The sequence below is a fragment of the Megascapheus bottae genome, chromosome 11 (assembly GCF_031878675.1).
Source record: "Megascapheus bottae isolate mThoBot1 chromosome 11, mThoBot2.hap1, whole genome shotgun sequence".
NCBI lineage: Eukaryota > Metazoa > Chordata > Mammalia > Rodentia > Geomyidae > Megascapheus > Megascapheus bottae.
In genome coordinates this window covers 57,118,916-57,135,936 of record NC_143519.1, presented here as the reverse complement: position 1 = coordinate 57,135,936, position 17,021 = coordinate 57,118,916, and the positions used below count along the sequence as shown (strand labels likewise).

At 43.8% G+C, this 17,021-nt stretch overlaps 1 protein-coding gene across 1 annotated transcript in view; it reads right to left on the bottom strand.

The window, feature by feature from the left end:
- The window catches only part of Flt3 (fms related receptor tyrosine kinase 3), a 71,244-nt gene that overhangs the window by 13,125 nt on the left and 41,098 nt on the right, over positions 1-17,021 (bottom strand). Inside the window, exons 10-19 of the mRNA XM_090341805.1 lie at positions 15,361-15,464; positions 14,473-14,581; positions 14,018-14,196; positions 12,178-12,284; positions 11,958-12,090; positions 11,771-11,875; positions 9,565-9,675; positions 7,275-7,428; positions 5,881-5,963; positions 4,096-4,223 (exon numbers count right to left, since the gene is read on the bottom strand). Coding sequence (XP_090197931.1) covers positions 4,096-4,223; positions 5,881-5,963; positions 7,275-7,428; positions 9,565-9,675; positions 11,771-11,875; positions 11,958-12,090; positions 12,178-12,284; positions 14,018-14,196; positions 14,473-14,581; positions 15,361-15,464 — 1,213 coding nt within the window. The remainder of the gene's footprint in view (positions 1-4,095; positions 4,224-5,880; positions 5,964-7,274; positions 7,429-9,564; positions 9,676-11,770; positions 11,876-11,957; positions 12,091-12,177; positions 12,285-14,017; positions 14,197-14,472; positions 14,582-15,360; positions 15,465-17,021) is intronic.

Sequence of the window (17,021 nt, the reverse complement as noted above, 5' to 3'; positions counted from 1 at the left end):
CAGCACCACTTCCGGCTTTTTTCTATGTATGTGGTACCGAGGAATCGAACCTGGGTCTTCATGCATGCTAGGTAAGCACTCCACCACCAGGCCAAACTCCCGGCATTTTTGCTCAGAGTCAGTGTTCTGTCACTTGAGTCACATTTCCACTTCTGTTTTTTGTTTGTTGGTCATGAAGCTTGAACTCTGGGCTTGGGCACTGCCCCCGAGCTCTGTTGTTGAAGGCTAGCACTCTATCACTTTGAGCCTCAGCCCCACTTCTATTTTTTTTTCCTGGTGGTTAATTGGAGATAAGAGTCGCATAGGCTTTCCTGCCTGGGCTGACTTTGAACTGTGACCCTCAGATGTCAGATCCTCAGATCCTCATATCTTCTGAGTAGCTAGGATTACAGGCGTAAGTCACCAATGCCCAGCTCCAGCCTTTTAAGTATCTAATATTATAAACACAAGCCACCAGCTGAGATGGTAATTTGAAATCCATCTTCTCAAATTCAGGAAGAAACAATGAGAAAGGAAGTCGAAGAGAGGAGAAAAGGTAGAGAATGAGAAAAAGAAAGGAAAAACATGGAAACAGAGGGAAAGAATCTATGGACTGTCTTCTAGACACAGTACTCTACTATGTTGGTTCTTTCAAAGTGGCCACTTACACATCAGCTTTTCTCTAAGGCTTTTCTCTACAGTTCTCTTATTTACTTGAAGTCCTGATCTACCAATGAGAAACACAACGACCTTCAGTCTTCTTGCTGATTGCCATTAGCCAAGGAAGATTAACTCATCTTACTGGACATGATGACTCACAGCTGTCATCCGGGCTAGTGGGAGTGTAAATCTGAGGGTGTTTGGCTAGGCCTGCCTGGATCTTATTCAAAATAATAACTGAAAGCAAAACAGGTAGACAGACTCGGATCCAATGATAGAGGACTTACCCAGCAAGTGGAAGAGCCCAAGTTTAAAGCAAAACAAAATAAAACTTGCAGAGGAAAAGAGGAAAACATACCCAAATTGTTCCAGATGATGTTTATTCCTTTTCTTTTTATTATGATTATGTTTGCAATACTAAAGTACTGCAGGCCCAAACCAGGCCTCACCCATGCTATACCAGTGCTCTGCCACTGACCTACAACCCCATTGTCTGTTCTTCAGGGTCATTCATTCTTGATAAGTCCTTTACTAGCTGGGCACTGGTGGCTCACGCCTGCAATTCTAGCTACTCAGGAGGCTGAGTCCTGAGGATCATGGTTCAAAGCTTGTCTGGGCAGAAAAGTTCGTAAGATTCTCCAATGGAACTAACCTAAAGGTGGAACTTGAGCTGGGGCACAAGTGGTAGAGCAAGTGCTAGCTTGAGCAAAAGAAGCTCAGGGACCCTGAGTTCAAACACCAGGACCAGAAAAAAAAGGCAATTTACTGACCCTCAAAAATTGCCTATATTAGTGGCTGAGAGTTTAGCCTACTAGTAGAGTGCTTGCCTAGCAGCATGAAGACCTGGGTTCTATTCCTCGGTACCACATTCATAGGGAAAAAAAGCCAGAAATGGTGCTGTGGCTCAAGTGGTAGAGCTCTAGCCTTGAGAAAGCCCAAGGACAGTGCCCAGGCTCTGAGTTCAAGGCCCAGGACTGGCAAAAAAATTGCCTATATTAAAGCTTCGAATGTGGCCTAGTGGTAGGGTGCTTGCCTAGTATGCATGAAGCCCTGAGTTCAATTCTCAGTACCACATAAACAGAAAAAGCCAGAAGCAGTGCTGTTGCTCAAGGGTTGAATGCTAGTCTTGAGCACAGACAGGCTCAGTGACAGTGCCCAGGTCCTAAGTTCAAGCCCCAGGAGCAGTTTAAAAAAAAAAAAAAAGAGGGCCGGGAGTTTGGCCTAGTGGTTAAAGTGCTTGCCTAGCATGCACGAAGACCCGGGTGCGATTCCTTGGTACCACATACATAGAAAAAAAAGCCGGAAGTGGTGCTGAGGCTCAAGTGGTAGAGCTCTAGCCTTGAGAAAGTCCAAGGACAGTGCTCAGGCCCTGAGCTCAAGCCCAGGACTGGCAAAAAAAAAAAAAAAAAAAAAAAAGAGCCTGTGTCACCAAACACTGGTGGCTCACACCTGTAATCCTAGCTACTCAGGAAGCTGAGATCTGAGGATCAAAGTGTGAAGCCAACCTGGGGAATTAATCACCAAAATTCTAGAAGTGTTGCTCTAGCTCAAATGATAGCATACTGCCTTGAGAGAAAATGCTAAGGGACCAGGAGTTTGGCCTGGTGGTAGAGTGCTTGCCTAACATGCACAAAGACCCAGGTTCGATTCCTTGGTACCTCATACATAGAAAAAGCAGGAAGTGGTGCTGTGGCTTAAGTGGTACAATTCTAACCTTGAGAAAGCCCAAGGACATTGCTCAGGCCCTGAGCTCAAGACCCAGACTGATTAAAAAAAAAAAAAAGAGAGAGAGAAAGAAAAGATTAAGGGACAGTGCCCAGTCCCCGAGTTCAAGCCCCAGTACTAATGTACATATGTGTGTATGCACACATACATATACAAACACACATTGCCTATACCCCCTACTTCTCCCTTCAAAGAGTAGTTAAGCTCCAACCACTTGGCCTTTCTCTTTGAGTTACATATTTTATTCAGACCCTGCTTTCCATGCCTATAAAAGTTATATATATATATATATATATATATATATATATATATATATATATGCCTTTTCTCCTGTTAGTTGCCATGTTATTCTATCAGATTGAAAGATGTGAGCCTTGGGGAGTAAAAGGATTCCTTTTGGCACTATAATGGGGAGAAAAGGATGAAAGAAAGTAGAATGTGCTTCTGCAGAAATGGCAGAGGAGGGAGGGCAAGCTGAAAGGCAATGACAGCAAGAACACCGCATCCAGGGCAAAGCATAGTGTGTGGCAGAGCCCAAGAACCTGCACCACAGTGGGAAAGGAGGCAAAAAGCCTAAGGGCTGTCATTCGCCTTCCACACAGAGATGCAGGCTAGACACACATAGACCTTCTTGGCAGACCATGCTGAGTCTGGGCCTCACTAACCTACAGGGCTTAACTTGAAGGCTTTCCAAAAAGCCCTAACAAAGTTACACTTCATTTTGTGGGGGGATTTCCAAGGACTTCTTATACAAGAACCTGCCAGGAAGCTCCAGGGCACTTTGGGCAGATGGGGAGAGTTACACTGGCATTTTCTTATAGGGGATCCTGGGCTTTATACTGTAATAGTAAAGGTTACTTCTGCAGCAGACTGGGGGAAAGGACGGGGCTTAGGGGAAACATATCAACCAGACAACAAAAAAGCACGCTTTTTCTTGTATTGCATATGACTACCTCTTTATTATTATTATTATTATTATTATTACTACTACTACTATTATGTTGCCAGTGCTGAGGGGGGCTTGAACATAAAGCCTCACATTCTTGTTTGACTTTTTCACTCAAGGTTGGTGTTCTACCATTTGAACTACACCTCTACTTCTGGCTTTGGCTGGTTAATTGGTGATAAGAGTTTCAGGACTTAAGCTGGGCTTGGTGGCTCACACCTGTAATCCTAGCTACTCAGGAGGCTGAGATCTGAGGATCAAGGTCCAAAGCCAGGGTGGGCAAAAAAGGACCAGAAACTCTTATCTCCAGTTAACCTCTGGAAAATGGGAAGTGGGGCTTGGCTCAAGGGTAGGGCAGTATCCTTGAGCTGAAGAGCTCAGGGAAAGTACCCAGGCTGAGTTCAAACCCCATGACCCACAAAAAAATAAAATTAAAAAAAGGAAGAGTTTCGGGCGGGGAGTTTGGCCTAGCATGCATGAAGACCCGGGTTCGATTCCTCGGTACCACATACATTGAAAAAAGCTGGAAGTGGTGCTGAGGCTCAAGTTGTAGAGTGCTAAGTCTTGAGAAAGTCCAAGGACAGTGCTCAGGCCCTGAGCCCAAGCCCAGGACTGGCAAAAAAAAAAAAAGGTTCAAGACTTTCCTGCCCAGGATGACTTTTAATCCATCAAATCCCAGCCTCCAGAATAGCTAGGATTGCAGGTGTGAGCTACTGGTGCCTAATTATCTTTTCATTTTTTTTCTGGGGGGAGGGGAGTTATTTTTCTTTTTCAAGGAAGCTTACCGACTTAAATTCCAAAAATTCCATTCCTTTGGCAACTTGATATGCAAAGCAAAGAAGATCTTCAAATGTAAGCACATTCAGGTCCTCTTCTTCTTCCAGTCTTTTCTGGTTTTCATACTCAACTTCATCTGTAAAAGAGCACTCTTCTTCACCTTTTCCCAAACAATAAGCAATTGCCTTATTAAATCTCCATGAGAAGAGAGGTGAGAAGTGTTAAAAAAAATTATAGGAAGTCAGGTGCTAGTGGCTCACACTTGTAATCCTAGTGAGTCCGGAGGGTCATTGAGGATCTCCTTTAGAAGCCAGTCCATTGCAAGTCTAGGAGACGCTTATCCCCAGTTAACCACCAAGACACCTGGAAGTACAGCTGTGGCCCAAGTGATAGAGCACTAGCCTTGAGCAAAAAGAGGTCAGGAACAGGCTCAAATTCCCCAAATAGGCTATTATCTGTCAGCACTATAATGAAATTGCCTCTGTTGTCAACCTAACCAAAATAGAAAGAGAAAGAAAAGACAGAGAGAGAGAGAGAGAGAGAGAGAGAGAGAGAGAGAGAGAGAGAGAGAGAGAGAGAGAGAGGAAGAAGAAGAAGAAGAAGAAGAAGAAGAAGAAGAAGAAGAAGAAGAAGAAGAAAGGAAGGAAGGAAGGAAGGAAGGAAGGAAGGAAGGAAGGAAGGAAGAAAGGAAGAAAGAAAGAAAGAAAGAAAGGGAAAGAGCAAAAGGTTAATGTGTCAACCATTCATTTTTCTATTTTCCTGTTTCCCTGTTCCTAAGAAAGTAACTTTGAAACAATCCTTCTGTTCTTTCTTCCTTTCTGCCTTCTTCAGGCTTTCTCTGTTATAAAAGTAACCTCCTGGGCTGGGAATGTGGCTTAGTGGTATAGTGCCTGCCTAGCATGCATGAAGCCTTGGAATCGATTCCTCAGTACCACATAAACAGAAAAAGCCAGAAGTGGCACGGTAAACAGAAAAAGCCAGAAGTGTCTCAAGTGGACAGTGCTAGCCTTGAGCAAAAGAAGCTCAGACACAATGCCCAGACCCTGAGTTCAAACCCCAGACCAGCAAAACAAAACAAAACAAAAAACTAACTTCCTTTTCTCAGCCCAGTGATAGACTTCACTCTTGTTTTCAGGAGTAAAACAAGTCAACTAGGTCTAGAACCACAAATGGAGCCAATGGAGGTCTTTAACAGAATCTTATTTTTGTCTTTTGGCAAGTACTAAAAGACATAACCAAACAGCCCTAGTAATGACCATTATGCTGAGCCTGTGCTCAGGACATAGAAAGATTAATTTATTTGTGCCATTCCTGGGGCTTGAATACAAAGCCTGGGTGCTGTCCCTGAGCTTTTGTGCTCAAGGCTAGGGTTCTACAACTCCACTTTCAACTTTTTGCTGGTTAACTGGAAATAAGAGTCCCACAGACTTTCTTGCCTGGTCTGGCTTCAAACCACGATCGTCAGATCTCAGCCTCTAAAGCAACTAGGATTATAGGCAGGAGCCACTGGCATCTGCAGGCTAATAATTTTGCAAAGAATAACCTGGAACCAGGCCCCAGTGGCTCCGTATTAGAGTGCTTGCATGAAGCCCTGGGTTCAATTTCTCAGTACCACATAAACAAATGGTGCTCTGGTTCAAGTGGTAGAGTGCCAGCCTTGAGCAAAAGAAGCTCAGGGAGAGTGCCCAGGCACTGAGTTCAAGCCCCAAGATTGGCATTATAAAACAAAAACAAAACCAACCAACCAAACATATCCATTTTTTAAAGTATTACTATTTAGAATAACATATTACCTTCAGAATGAATTGAATTTCCATTGAGCCCAGAGATCTGATCCGAGTCCTGGTGTATTTGAACTTCTCTTGAACCAGGCATACTATTAAAAGAAATTAGTTCATTATTTACATTTTCCTTCTGAGCAGCAGTTTCTAGGACAAAATGTGGTTCTGCAGTGAAATGGATTCCAATTATAAACGAGCTTTTAGATCAAAAGCACACTATCAGACATCCATTTTCTCTTTCTTTCTTTTTCTTTTCTTTTCTTTTTTTTTTTTTGGTGCCAGTCGTGGGGTTTGAACTCAGGGCCTGGCATTGTCCTTGGACTTTTCTCAAAGCTAGAGCTCTACCATTTGAGCCACAGCACCATTTCCAGCTGTTTCTATGTATGTGGCACAGAGAAATCAAATCAATTTTCTTTTTCAACATTAATTTTCTGTGCACATTAGAAACATCTGTGTGGTTGGGCTTGTAGGTTTCACTGGCTTGACAACATATTCAGTCTCTGTCATACTGGGAGATGACTATTGAAGTTACATTTTATAAAAGAGAAAATGCCTTAGAGAAGTAAATACAATTTTTCCATTACAAAGTTTAGAAAGACTGGAACTTGGAAATTTACTACATTCTCTGGTTTCTTTTTCTTTTTTCCTAGAGCTTGAACTCAGGGCCTGAGCACTGACCTTGGGCTTTCTCAAGGTTAGAGCTCTACCACTTGAGCCACAGCACTACTTCTGGCTTTTTCTGTATAATGTGGTACTGAGGAATGGAACTGAGGTCTTTGTGCATGCTAGGCAAGCACTCTACCACTAGGCCAAACTCCCAGTCCACATTCTTGGATTTCTAAATCCTGCCTATCTTCCTTTTAAAAGCTTATGCCAAGCCAGGCACTGGGGATTACACCTGTAATGCTTCAAAGTGAGGTTCACCCCAGCACAAGCAGAAAAAAAATTTATTCTTCATGTTAACACTGGGACTTGAACTCAAGGCTTCATACTCTCACTTGACATTTTTGCTGATGGCTAGTGCTCTACCACTTAGGCTCCACTCTGGCTTTTTGCTAATCAATTAGAGATAAACATCTCATGGATTTTCTCTCTGGGCTGTCTTCAAACAGTGATCTTCAGATTTTTAGCCTCCAGGGAAGCTAGGAGTATAGTCATGAGCCACCAGCTCCCAGCTTTATGTCTGGCCTATTTAATCACTTTGGGCCGTGACTCGCAAAGAATCACTGAGAAACAATGGATCATGAAACAGAACCGAGTAGCAAAGAGAAGAGACTTTTCTACATCTTCCACCTACAGGTCACACAACGTCTTTAAGAATCAGGCCATGGGACTGTTATGGATCCCACTTGTCAATGCCCTGTGATGTATAATTATGGCACATAGCCCGAGATGTAGCTTCTTACCTGGCATTCGGATGTGACTGAAAAGTGGGGTAAAAACTAAAATTGTGTTCCTTGAAAATCTCTGTCCATGTTCTGTGAAATTTTTCTCTTTTACTTCTTAGGTAATTGAGAAGATCACCATAGCAACAGTATTCAAAAATCAAGTAGACGGGTCCTGAAATACAGTTTTAATTAAATAGACACAGTTAAATTGTTTTTGTTTCTATTCTTCTAAGTCTGTATACCACACATCATACTCTACAAGAGTCTCAGTTCTCCCTGACTTTGGGAAAGTATTTTTTCTGAGTCTGTCTCTTTGTATTCTTTAAGTTCAATTTTGGCTTGCTTGCCTACCATGCATGAAGCCCTGGGTTTGATTCCTCAGCACCACATACATAGAAAAAGCTGGAAGTGGTGCTGTGGCTCAAGTGGTAGCCTTTTGTCTTTCTCTTTGGGTCTTGCGCACATGGCCTACCAACATCACCATCTTCTTGGATGTGTGTCTGTTACTGAGAGTTACAGGACAGTTGCATTGTGGACAGTGGGGTACACAGTTGGGATCTGGAAACCAGTGGGGATATCTAGGTTGAAGGTTTGGTCCCAAGCTTATATGCTGTTGGAAGGTAGTTCCCTTTAAGAGGTGGGGCCTAAAGGAAGGCAGTTAGGTCACTGAGAGAGTGTGCCTCCTCCTCCTCTTCCTCCTCCTCCTCCTCCTCCTCCTCCTCCTCCTCCTCCTCCTCCTCCTCCTCCTCCTCTTCTTCTTCTTCTTCTTCTTCTTCTTCTTCTTCTTCTTCTTCTTCTTCTTCTTCTTCTTCTTTTTCTTCTTCTTCTCTCCTGGGGCTTGAATTCAGGGTTTCGGTTCTATCCCTGAGCTTTTTTGGCTCAAGGCTAGCTCTCCACCTACCACTTGAGCTACAGTACCACGTCCAGTTTTTTCTGAGTAGTTTATTGGAGATACAAGTCTCACAGACTTTACTTCTCTGGGCAAGCTTTGAGCGATGATCCTCAGATCTCAGCCTCCTGAGTAGCTAGGATCACAGGTGTAAGCCACCAGGACCCAGCAAACAAATATAAGAACCCCTTGCATCTCAGTCCTGCTATTTCCCAGCTCGAGATTGGTGCTCTGTCGTTTGAACCACACCTTTACTTCCAACTTCTGGATGGGGAGTATCATAAAATTTCCTGTCGTGGATGGCTTCAAACTTCGGTCCTGCGATCTCAGCTTCCTGAGTACCTAAGATTACAGGTGTAAGACTCTGGAGCCTTGTACCTTGCCTCAGATATTTGTTACACTGGCAAAAAAGCTGCCTGTCACAATTGGTCAATACTGTTTGTCTCAGGAGTGAAAAATCCATTCCCAGTCCTCTCTCTCTCTTACCTTTTTCCTCCCTTCTTTCCCCCTACTTCCCCCTCCGCCCCCCCCCCCCTCCCGGCCAATCCTGGGACTTGAGGGCACTGTCCTTGGGCTTTCTCAAGGCTAGTAGGCTACCACTTGAGCCACAGCACCACTTCCAGCTTTTTCTATGTATGTGGTACTGAGGAATCAAACCCAGGGCTTCATGCATGCTAGGCAAGCACTTTACCACTAGGCCACACTCCCAGCCCTCCCAGTTCTCTCTTACATCTCTTTTTTTCTTTTTCCTCTTCTTTTAGCCTCAGCCCCCAGGCCTGCTGTCTCAGAAATAATGATCACTGGGCACCCCACTTGAGTATTTCTAGGCAGGGAGGGAAAGAATCAAAGAACATGTCCCAGAGAACTATGGGAAAAATTAAGCTGGACATTCTACCTTGGATGTTTGGAGGTAGTCCAATGGGGTTAGTGACCAAGCTGTGTAATTATTTTCATTACTGCATTAATGGCAGCTTCTCAGAAGAAGGAGGAGTTCCTATACCACAAAACTGTTTTGAATTATATGATACATCCAAGAAAGCAAGCAAGACCAATGCACTGTACACTGCAGCATCTGGTGTATTCAGTGCCCAGTATCTAATGCTTCTTGAACCAGGAGCCCATGTCAGGACATAGGAAAGCACAAGCTGGGCACGATGGCTCACGCCTGTAATCCTAGCTACTAAGGAGGCTGAGATCTGAAGATCGCTGTTCAAAACCAGCCCAGACACTAAAGTTCATGAGACTCTGGAAAATGGGAAGTGGGACTGTGGCAGTAGCCTTGAGCTGAAGAGCTCAGGGACAGTGCCCAGGCCCAGAGTTGAAGCTCCATGACTGATGAAAGAAAGAACGAGGAGAAATGCTCTCTGTACCTTCAGGCTGCAAGGTTTGGACTGGATGCTTCTGGGAGAAGCTGATTACCTGAAAGCGTGCAGGCTCCCAGCAGATTCACGATGTTCTCATGATGGCCCAGGTGAGTCATCATTTTGAGCTCTGACATGAGTGCCTCTCTTTCAGAGCTGTCTGCTTTTTCTGTCAATGGAGTAGCATAAAATAATGGTCAAACTTGCCCAGTGTGGTGGCTCATGCCTGTAATCCTAGCTACTCAGGAACCTGAGATCTGAGGATCGTGGTTCAAAGCCAGCCTGGGCACTGAAGTCCAAGAGACTCTTATCTCCAGTTAACCACCAGAAAACCAGAAGTGGCACTGTGGCTCAAGTGGTAGAGTGTTAGCCTCAGTCATAAAAATTCAGGGATAGAGCCCAGGCTCTGAGTTCAAGCCCCAAGACTGGCCCAAAACATCAACTTTCATTGAGCACTTTTAGCTCATACTCATAATCCTAGCTAGTCAGGAGATCTGAGGATTGTGGTTCAGAGCCAGCCCAGGAAGAAAAGTCCATGAGCCTCTTATCTCCAACTCACTGCCAAAAACCAGGGAGCTCAAATGGTAGAATACCAGCCTTGAGTAAAAAAGCTAAGAAACATCTCTCAGATTCTGAATTCAAACCCTAGTATCCAACAAACCACACACACACACACAAAGAAAAAAGAATGAAAGGAAGATGAACACATACATTATAACTATGACCAAGACTGTGGGAAAAGGCTACAGGGATTTCAGATAACATACTGCAGGAAATTGTATCTATTTAGTTTTGGTACGTGCATAGCCCATGCTCTATACTGAGAGTCTGAGCTTGTCTGTGGTGGGAGAGAAGGCTTTTCCTGAGGAAGTGACAAGTAAACTGAGGTCTGATAAAGGAGTGGGAGGTACCTAAGTGAAAGGGGAAGAGCAGGTAGAAGGATCCTCCAGTGCAAAGGCCCTGAGGCGGGAGTACCAGTGTTCTGAGGAACTGAAACGAGGTCAGTATGCTCTTGTGCTGAGAACAAGAGGAAGAACGGTTTCACGGTGCCCCAGTCACTCCAGGCTGTGTGAACCATGTTGAGCGTGATTGAAAGCTACTGGAGATGGAAAGGAAGCAACTGATATAATTTGTTTTGCATTTCATAACTGTCACCTGGACTACAACATAGAAGGCCCCCAGAAGAGGTCGGGGATACAGGCCAGAGGCTTTGCAAGTTACTGCAGTGGGATAGGAGATGGAAACAGAGAGAGGAGGATGGACCCTGAAGACAACAGACAGGACACTTGATAGGGAGAGCTTCTGAGGAGTTGGGATGACAATAGTATCAAAGGTTCACTTAGCTCCGTGGCCTGTGGCTTCTCCCCATCCTACCTTCCTGATCACAGTGCAGAAGGAGCTGTGATGAAAGGCAGAACTGAGAAAGCTCAGTTTGGATGAGCTGAATGAGAGAGACTTTTGAAGCCAGGCCCCAGTGGCTCGCACCTGTAATCTTAGCTACTCAAGAGGCTGAGGTTTGAGGATTGTGGTTTGAAGGCAGCCTCGGTGGAAAGTCCTTAAGACTCTTACCTCCAATTCCCAGCAAAAAGACAGAAATAGAGGTGTGGCTCAAGAGGTAGAGTACCAGCCTTGGGTGGATAAAGCTAAGAGGCAGAGCCCAGGCTCTGAGTTACCAGGGCAAATCAAAAATAAAAACAAACAAAAACAGGAACAAGAGAAGTGATAGAAAAGAGACAGGTACAGCCAAGTGCCTGTGACTCACACTTAATCGGAAGATTATCAGTGTGACACCAGTCCAGGCAGGAAAGTGAAAGTCTTACCTCCAATTAACCACCAAAAAGTGGTGCTGTGGCCCCAGTGGTAGAGCTAGCCTTGAGCACAAAAGCTCAGGGACAACATCTAGGCTCTGAGTTCAAGCTCCAGTACCAGGTGAAAAAACAAACAACACATAAAAACAGGAAGGAGAAAAGTGCTGGAATAGAGGGGAGCAGGCAGCTACCTTCCATTATCTTGTATTGTAGTTCAGCTCTTTTTTTTTTTTTTGCCAGTCCTGGGCTTGAGCTCAGGGCCTGAGCACTGTCCTTGGACTTTCTCAAGGCTAGAGCTCTACCACTTGAGCCTCAGCACCACTTCTGGCTTTTTTCTATGTATGTGGTACTGAGGAATCGAACCCGGGTCTTCGTGCATGCTAGGCAAGCACTCTACCACTAGGCCAAACTCCCAGCCCCATTGTTGTTGATACTATTCCACAGCTTGTACTGTACCTTTCAGCATTTTCACAGCCACCTGGATTGACACTCCTGTTTTACTAATTCCATAGGCTGTTGCATTCATCACTTTTCCAAAAGCCCCAGATCCAAGTACCTTTCCTGCAAAGATAAACCAGAAGGAGGTGCATCAGAATGGTTTGCCCCCAAAAGAAGAAATGTCACAGGAACATTCACCTCTTACCAAACTCTAAATTTTCTCTTGGAAACTCCCATTTGAGATCATATTCATATTCTCGGAAATCAATGTAGAAGTACTCGTTATCCAATGAGCCTGTCACCTGTACCATCTGGAGCTGGCTTTCGTACCTGAATTGCTTCAGAGATAAAATAAGGCATCAGTGAGTAGCCAGGCAGTTCTTCAGAGCACCCAAACAGTCATGCAGGTTGACTCTTGCTTTTACCTTTTTGTACTTGTGACAAATCAGCATGGTTAAAACGACAATGAAGGGAAGACAAAGGCCAATGGTTGCATAGAAGGAGATATTGTCTTGGATGAAAGGGAACGGGTCTGTAAGAAGAGAGCATCACTAGGCAATGAGGTAATGAGACAGAATTCTTGTGCAAAAATTAGACATAGCACAGTATTCATTAGAATCTCTCACTTCCTATTTGAGAGACCACTGCATTCGGTCCTTGCCAGCCCTATGTGTAAGCAAGCTCCCCACAGGAAATCAGGCAACCTTTCTCTGAAGGATAAGTTCTCTTGCAGAAAATTTGAAACAATCCTGGATGCATTTAAAAGAAAAAAAAAATTTTCCCTAGGAGTTACCAGAATGATATCCATTTAAACCCATCCTTTAAGCCCAAATCAGATTCTTTAAAATACCTCAGATTCAGAAGTCATAGTGTTCTTTCTACAAACATGGAAGACTTCTTTTTTTTTCTTTTCTTTTGCTTGTTTTGTTGTTGTTGATGTTTTTGTTAGTTTGTTTTTGTGCCAGTTCTGGCATTTGAACTCAGGACCTCACACCTCTTGGCTTTTTTCTCTCAAGGTTGATATTCTACCACTTGAGTCATACCTCCACTTCCAGTCTTTTGCTAGTTAATTGGAGATAAGACTCTCAAGGACTTTTTCTCCCAGGTTGGCTTCAAATTGTGATCCTCAGATTTCAGCCTCCTGAATTGACAGGATTCCAGGTGTGGATCAGAGGCATCCTAGCCTTCTGATTCCAGTTAATTTGAACTAAGGCTATGTTTCAGAGCTATATAATTTAGGTGAGTTTTACAAAGCAAAGTCAAATTATAAAACAGGAAGCTAAAGGTAAACAAGGAGACTAAGAAAAGGGGAAATAATAGAAAGGCCAAATGACTAAATCTGCCTCATCAGAGTTGGCTCTTTCAGTGGACATTTATTATACCACGAGTGTAACTTGAGACTCACAATAACGTAAGTAGACATCAGCCTTAAATGCAACACTGTACTGGATACATCGGGGGAATTCTCGCCTGACTTAAAACACCCCTGTATTCTCAGACTCTGATCCTACACTTTCTTGTGAAAATTCCCTGCATATAAGGTATAAAGACAAGGACTAAGTCTGAGCAGGGAACTATGGATAGAAGGTATTATAATAAATATTATTACCAAGGCCATGATGGCTTACACCTGCAATTTTAGCTACTCAAGAGATCTGAGGATCAAGGTTTGAAGTCAGCCTGGGTGGGAAAGTCCATGAGATTCTTATTCTCTAACTTACCAGCAAAAGCTGGAAGTGGAGGTGGAGTTATGGAACACTAGACTTGAGCGAACAAAGATGAAGGATAGGGAGCTGGCCGTGTGGTCTAGTGGTAGAGTGACTGACTAGCATGCACAAAGTCCTGGGTTTGATTCCTCTGTCCCACATACACAGAAAAAGCCAGAAGCGATGTTGTGGCTCAAGTGGCAGAGCACTAGCCTTGAGCAACAGGTGTCTAAGGACAGTGCCCAGGCCTGCCCCACCCCCCCTTAGTTCAAGCCCTAGGACCGGCAAAAAAAAAAAGATGAGAGACAGTACCCAGGCAGAGTTCAAACCCCAGTACTGGCCCAAAATAAGAAAGAAAGACAGGACAGAAGGTGGGAAGGAAGGAAGGAAGGAAGGAAGAAAGGAAGGAAGGAAGGAAGGAAGGAAGGAAGGAAGGAAGGAAGGAAGGAAGGAAAGGAGGGATGGAGGGAGGGAAAGAAACAGAGATAAAAGAAACAAAGGAGGGAAGAGAGGGAGGGAAGAAGAGACAGAAGAAGGGAAGGAAGAATTTGCTGCATACCTGATGAGTTTAAAAGAATTGTTTCGCAAGACGTGCCCACTGAATTATATGCACAGCACTTGACCAAAAACCCCTTTACAGCCTCACTCATATTCAGTGTACTACTTGTTATCCACTGTCCAAATACTTTTCTGTGCACCTTTTTATTCCAAACTCCTTCAGTAATTTCTTCTGTGCAACTGAAAAGAAATGACAAAGTCAGACAGTCCCGCCTGGGACTGTGATTAGATGGCAAGTTAGCTTTCTAAGTTTTAGTGAACTCTAAATGACATTCATCTAGGGTAAGCTCTAGGGAACAATGAGTGGCCATGGGTAATTAGAGCTGATTCCTGATGTAAGCATGTTAAGCATGTCAGCATTTTTATTAGTTTGTATTTGTGAGAAAGAAGTGTTAGGTAAAAGCGCCTTGGTCTCATAATGGTCTTCTATTATGAGAAATATCAGATTCTGATTACTTGGGAGACTTGTCTGAACACTTTCTCCAAGTCCATGAGGGTACAGGGTATCCATCTGAGGAGCAAGACACCTGACTTGCTGTTGCTTCTGCTAGCACTTGCGGCTTCCCTAAAAACAAACGACAACAGAAAACAATATGCAACATAAGCATCTGCAGTGTGGGTCTTACAGTTGGTTTCAGGAAAAGCTGGGTGCTGGCTGGGAATATGGCTTAGTGGTAGAGTGCTTGCCTAGCATGCATAAAAATCCAGGGTTCGATTCTTCAGTACCATATAAACAGAAAAAGCCACAAGTGGCTCTGTGGCTCAAGTGGTAGAGTATGAGCCTTGGGCAAAAAAAAACAAAAAAAAAGTTCAGGGACAGTGCCCAGGCACTAAGTTCAGTCCTGAGGACCTGGGGGTGGGGGAAAGCTGGATGCTTTGGGGGGGCCCTCATATATCCAGATGGCCCAAGACCTCTGCTATGCTTTTCCCCTTCTCTCTCCCTCCTCCTCTGCCAGATATCATTTTTTTCCAGTCCTGGGGCTTGAACTTAGGGCCTGAGCACTATCTTTGGGCTTTTTCAAGGCTAGAGCTCTACCACTTAAGCCACAGCACTACTTTGGGCTTTTTCTATATAGTGGTACCAATGCTTCATGCATGCTAGGCAAGCACTCTACCACTATGCCAAATTCTTGGCCCACATTTTTTTTTTTTTTTGGCCTGATCTCTAATAAACCATCAAAAAGTCCAGAGTGGAGCTGTGGCTCAAGTGGTAGAGTGCTAGTCTTGAAAGCTCAGGGACAACTCTCAGGCCCTGAGTTCAGTCCCTACAATCCCTTGGACTGGCAGAGAGAGGGGGGGGGGAGGTGGGGGAGGGAGGGAGAGATTATTGACAATTTAACTTACTTCTTATATTCAGTGTAAACATCTTGGTAAACCGTGCATCATCATTTTCTGCATGGAATATATATTCTCCTGGTTGGTGCTTGTGATTGCAAAACTTAGATATACTGTTTGGAAAAGAATTAAAGACTGACTTAGCTTGATTCTTCCACAGGTATTACCAAGTCTTACAAAGAATGTTCATGAGAAGAGGCTGCTGGGAGGCTAGACCCACTCATCGGCCTTCATGGAACAAGGAGGCGTCTGTATTTTTCACCCTTGCTGCTCAAACATGGCTCCATGGGCAAGCAGCCTCCACCTCAGCCACAGCCTCGGCGTCCAAGGCCTCTGGGAACTTGGTAGCAAGGCAAATTTAGAGTGTACATTTTAAGATCATCTCTTCTGGGACTGGTGGCTCACACCTGTAATCTTAGCTACTTGGAAGTCTGAGATCTGAGGTTCATGGTTTGAAACTGGCAGAGAGAAAGTTTTTGAGACTCAGCTCCAATTAACCAGTAAAAACCTGGGAGTGGAGGTGTGGCTCAAGTGGTAGAGTGCCACTTGAGCAAAAAAGCTAAAGGACAACACCCAGGCCCTGAATTCAAGGCCCTGTATCACCCCTCCCCCATATACCTGGCCCTATCTCTTAGAGTTCTGCCACTTTCCAGTACCACTCTGAGTAAAAAACTTTAAATAACTGAATATTTGGGGGGGAAATTTAAAATTGATCCCAACTATTCCCATTCCTATCTTCAAAAGCATCATAGTTCAAGTGTGTGGACAAAGCCTACAGAAGTTCTTCAGGGAGGAACAGGAAGGCACAATGCCTATTACCTCTGAGCATATTAAATAATGGACTCCAAGAAATAGAAATAAAAGGGTTTTTCTTCTTTGTTGTTTTTGTTTCCTTAATTTTTTTTTGTTTGTACAGAAAGGGTGAATAAATGCAGCAATGGTACTTACTAGGCACTATGTTGTGAGCTATATAACTCGTGGGAAGAGATAGGAAGAAAAAACAGGAAGAGGGTAAGGGAAGAGGCAACACTGTCCAAAAACAAATATATTTGTTATGTAAATAATTGCCTTTATAACAATAATTTGCAAACTTTTTTTTAAAAAAAACAACCTTACAGAAGAAGAACAGTTAAAGAACTGAATTAAAGATATATAGATGATGGAGGAAGGTCCAGAAGAAAGGAAATAAGGAAAGCTGAACAAATTTCACAGAACAAGGGCTTGAGCTACATTCTTCAGACAAGTTGGTCTTAGATGAAAATGCAACGAGAAGTCCAAAGAGGAAGGAAAGCCAGGCTTAAAGGCAAGAGACAAGAATTCATAGGACTAGAGTGAGGGGGCCTTTTGGCCAAAACAGAGGAATGTGTTGGGATGATAGTGAAAAACAGGGAAGCCAACTGAAGGACCAGAAAAACTGTAATCCTAGCTACACAGAGGTTGAGATCTGAGGCTCATGGTTCAAAGTCACCTCAGGAGTCATTCATCCCTAATTAACCACCAAAAATCTGGAACTGGAGCTGTGGCTCAAATAGTTGAATAGAAAAATCTAAAAGACTGCACCCATGACAAGCATTCAAGCCCTGCTAACAATACACACATTTGTGTGCAATCTCACACACACACACACTCACACCCTAATTATTTATTTGTGACAGAGCAAACAGGAAGCA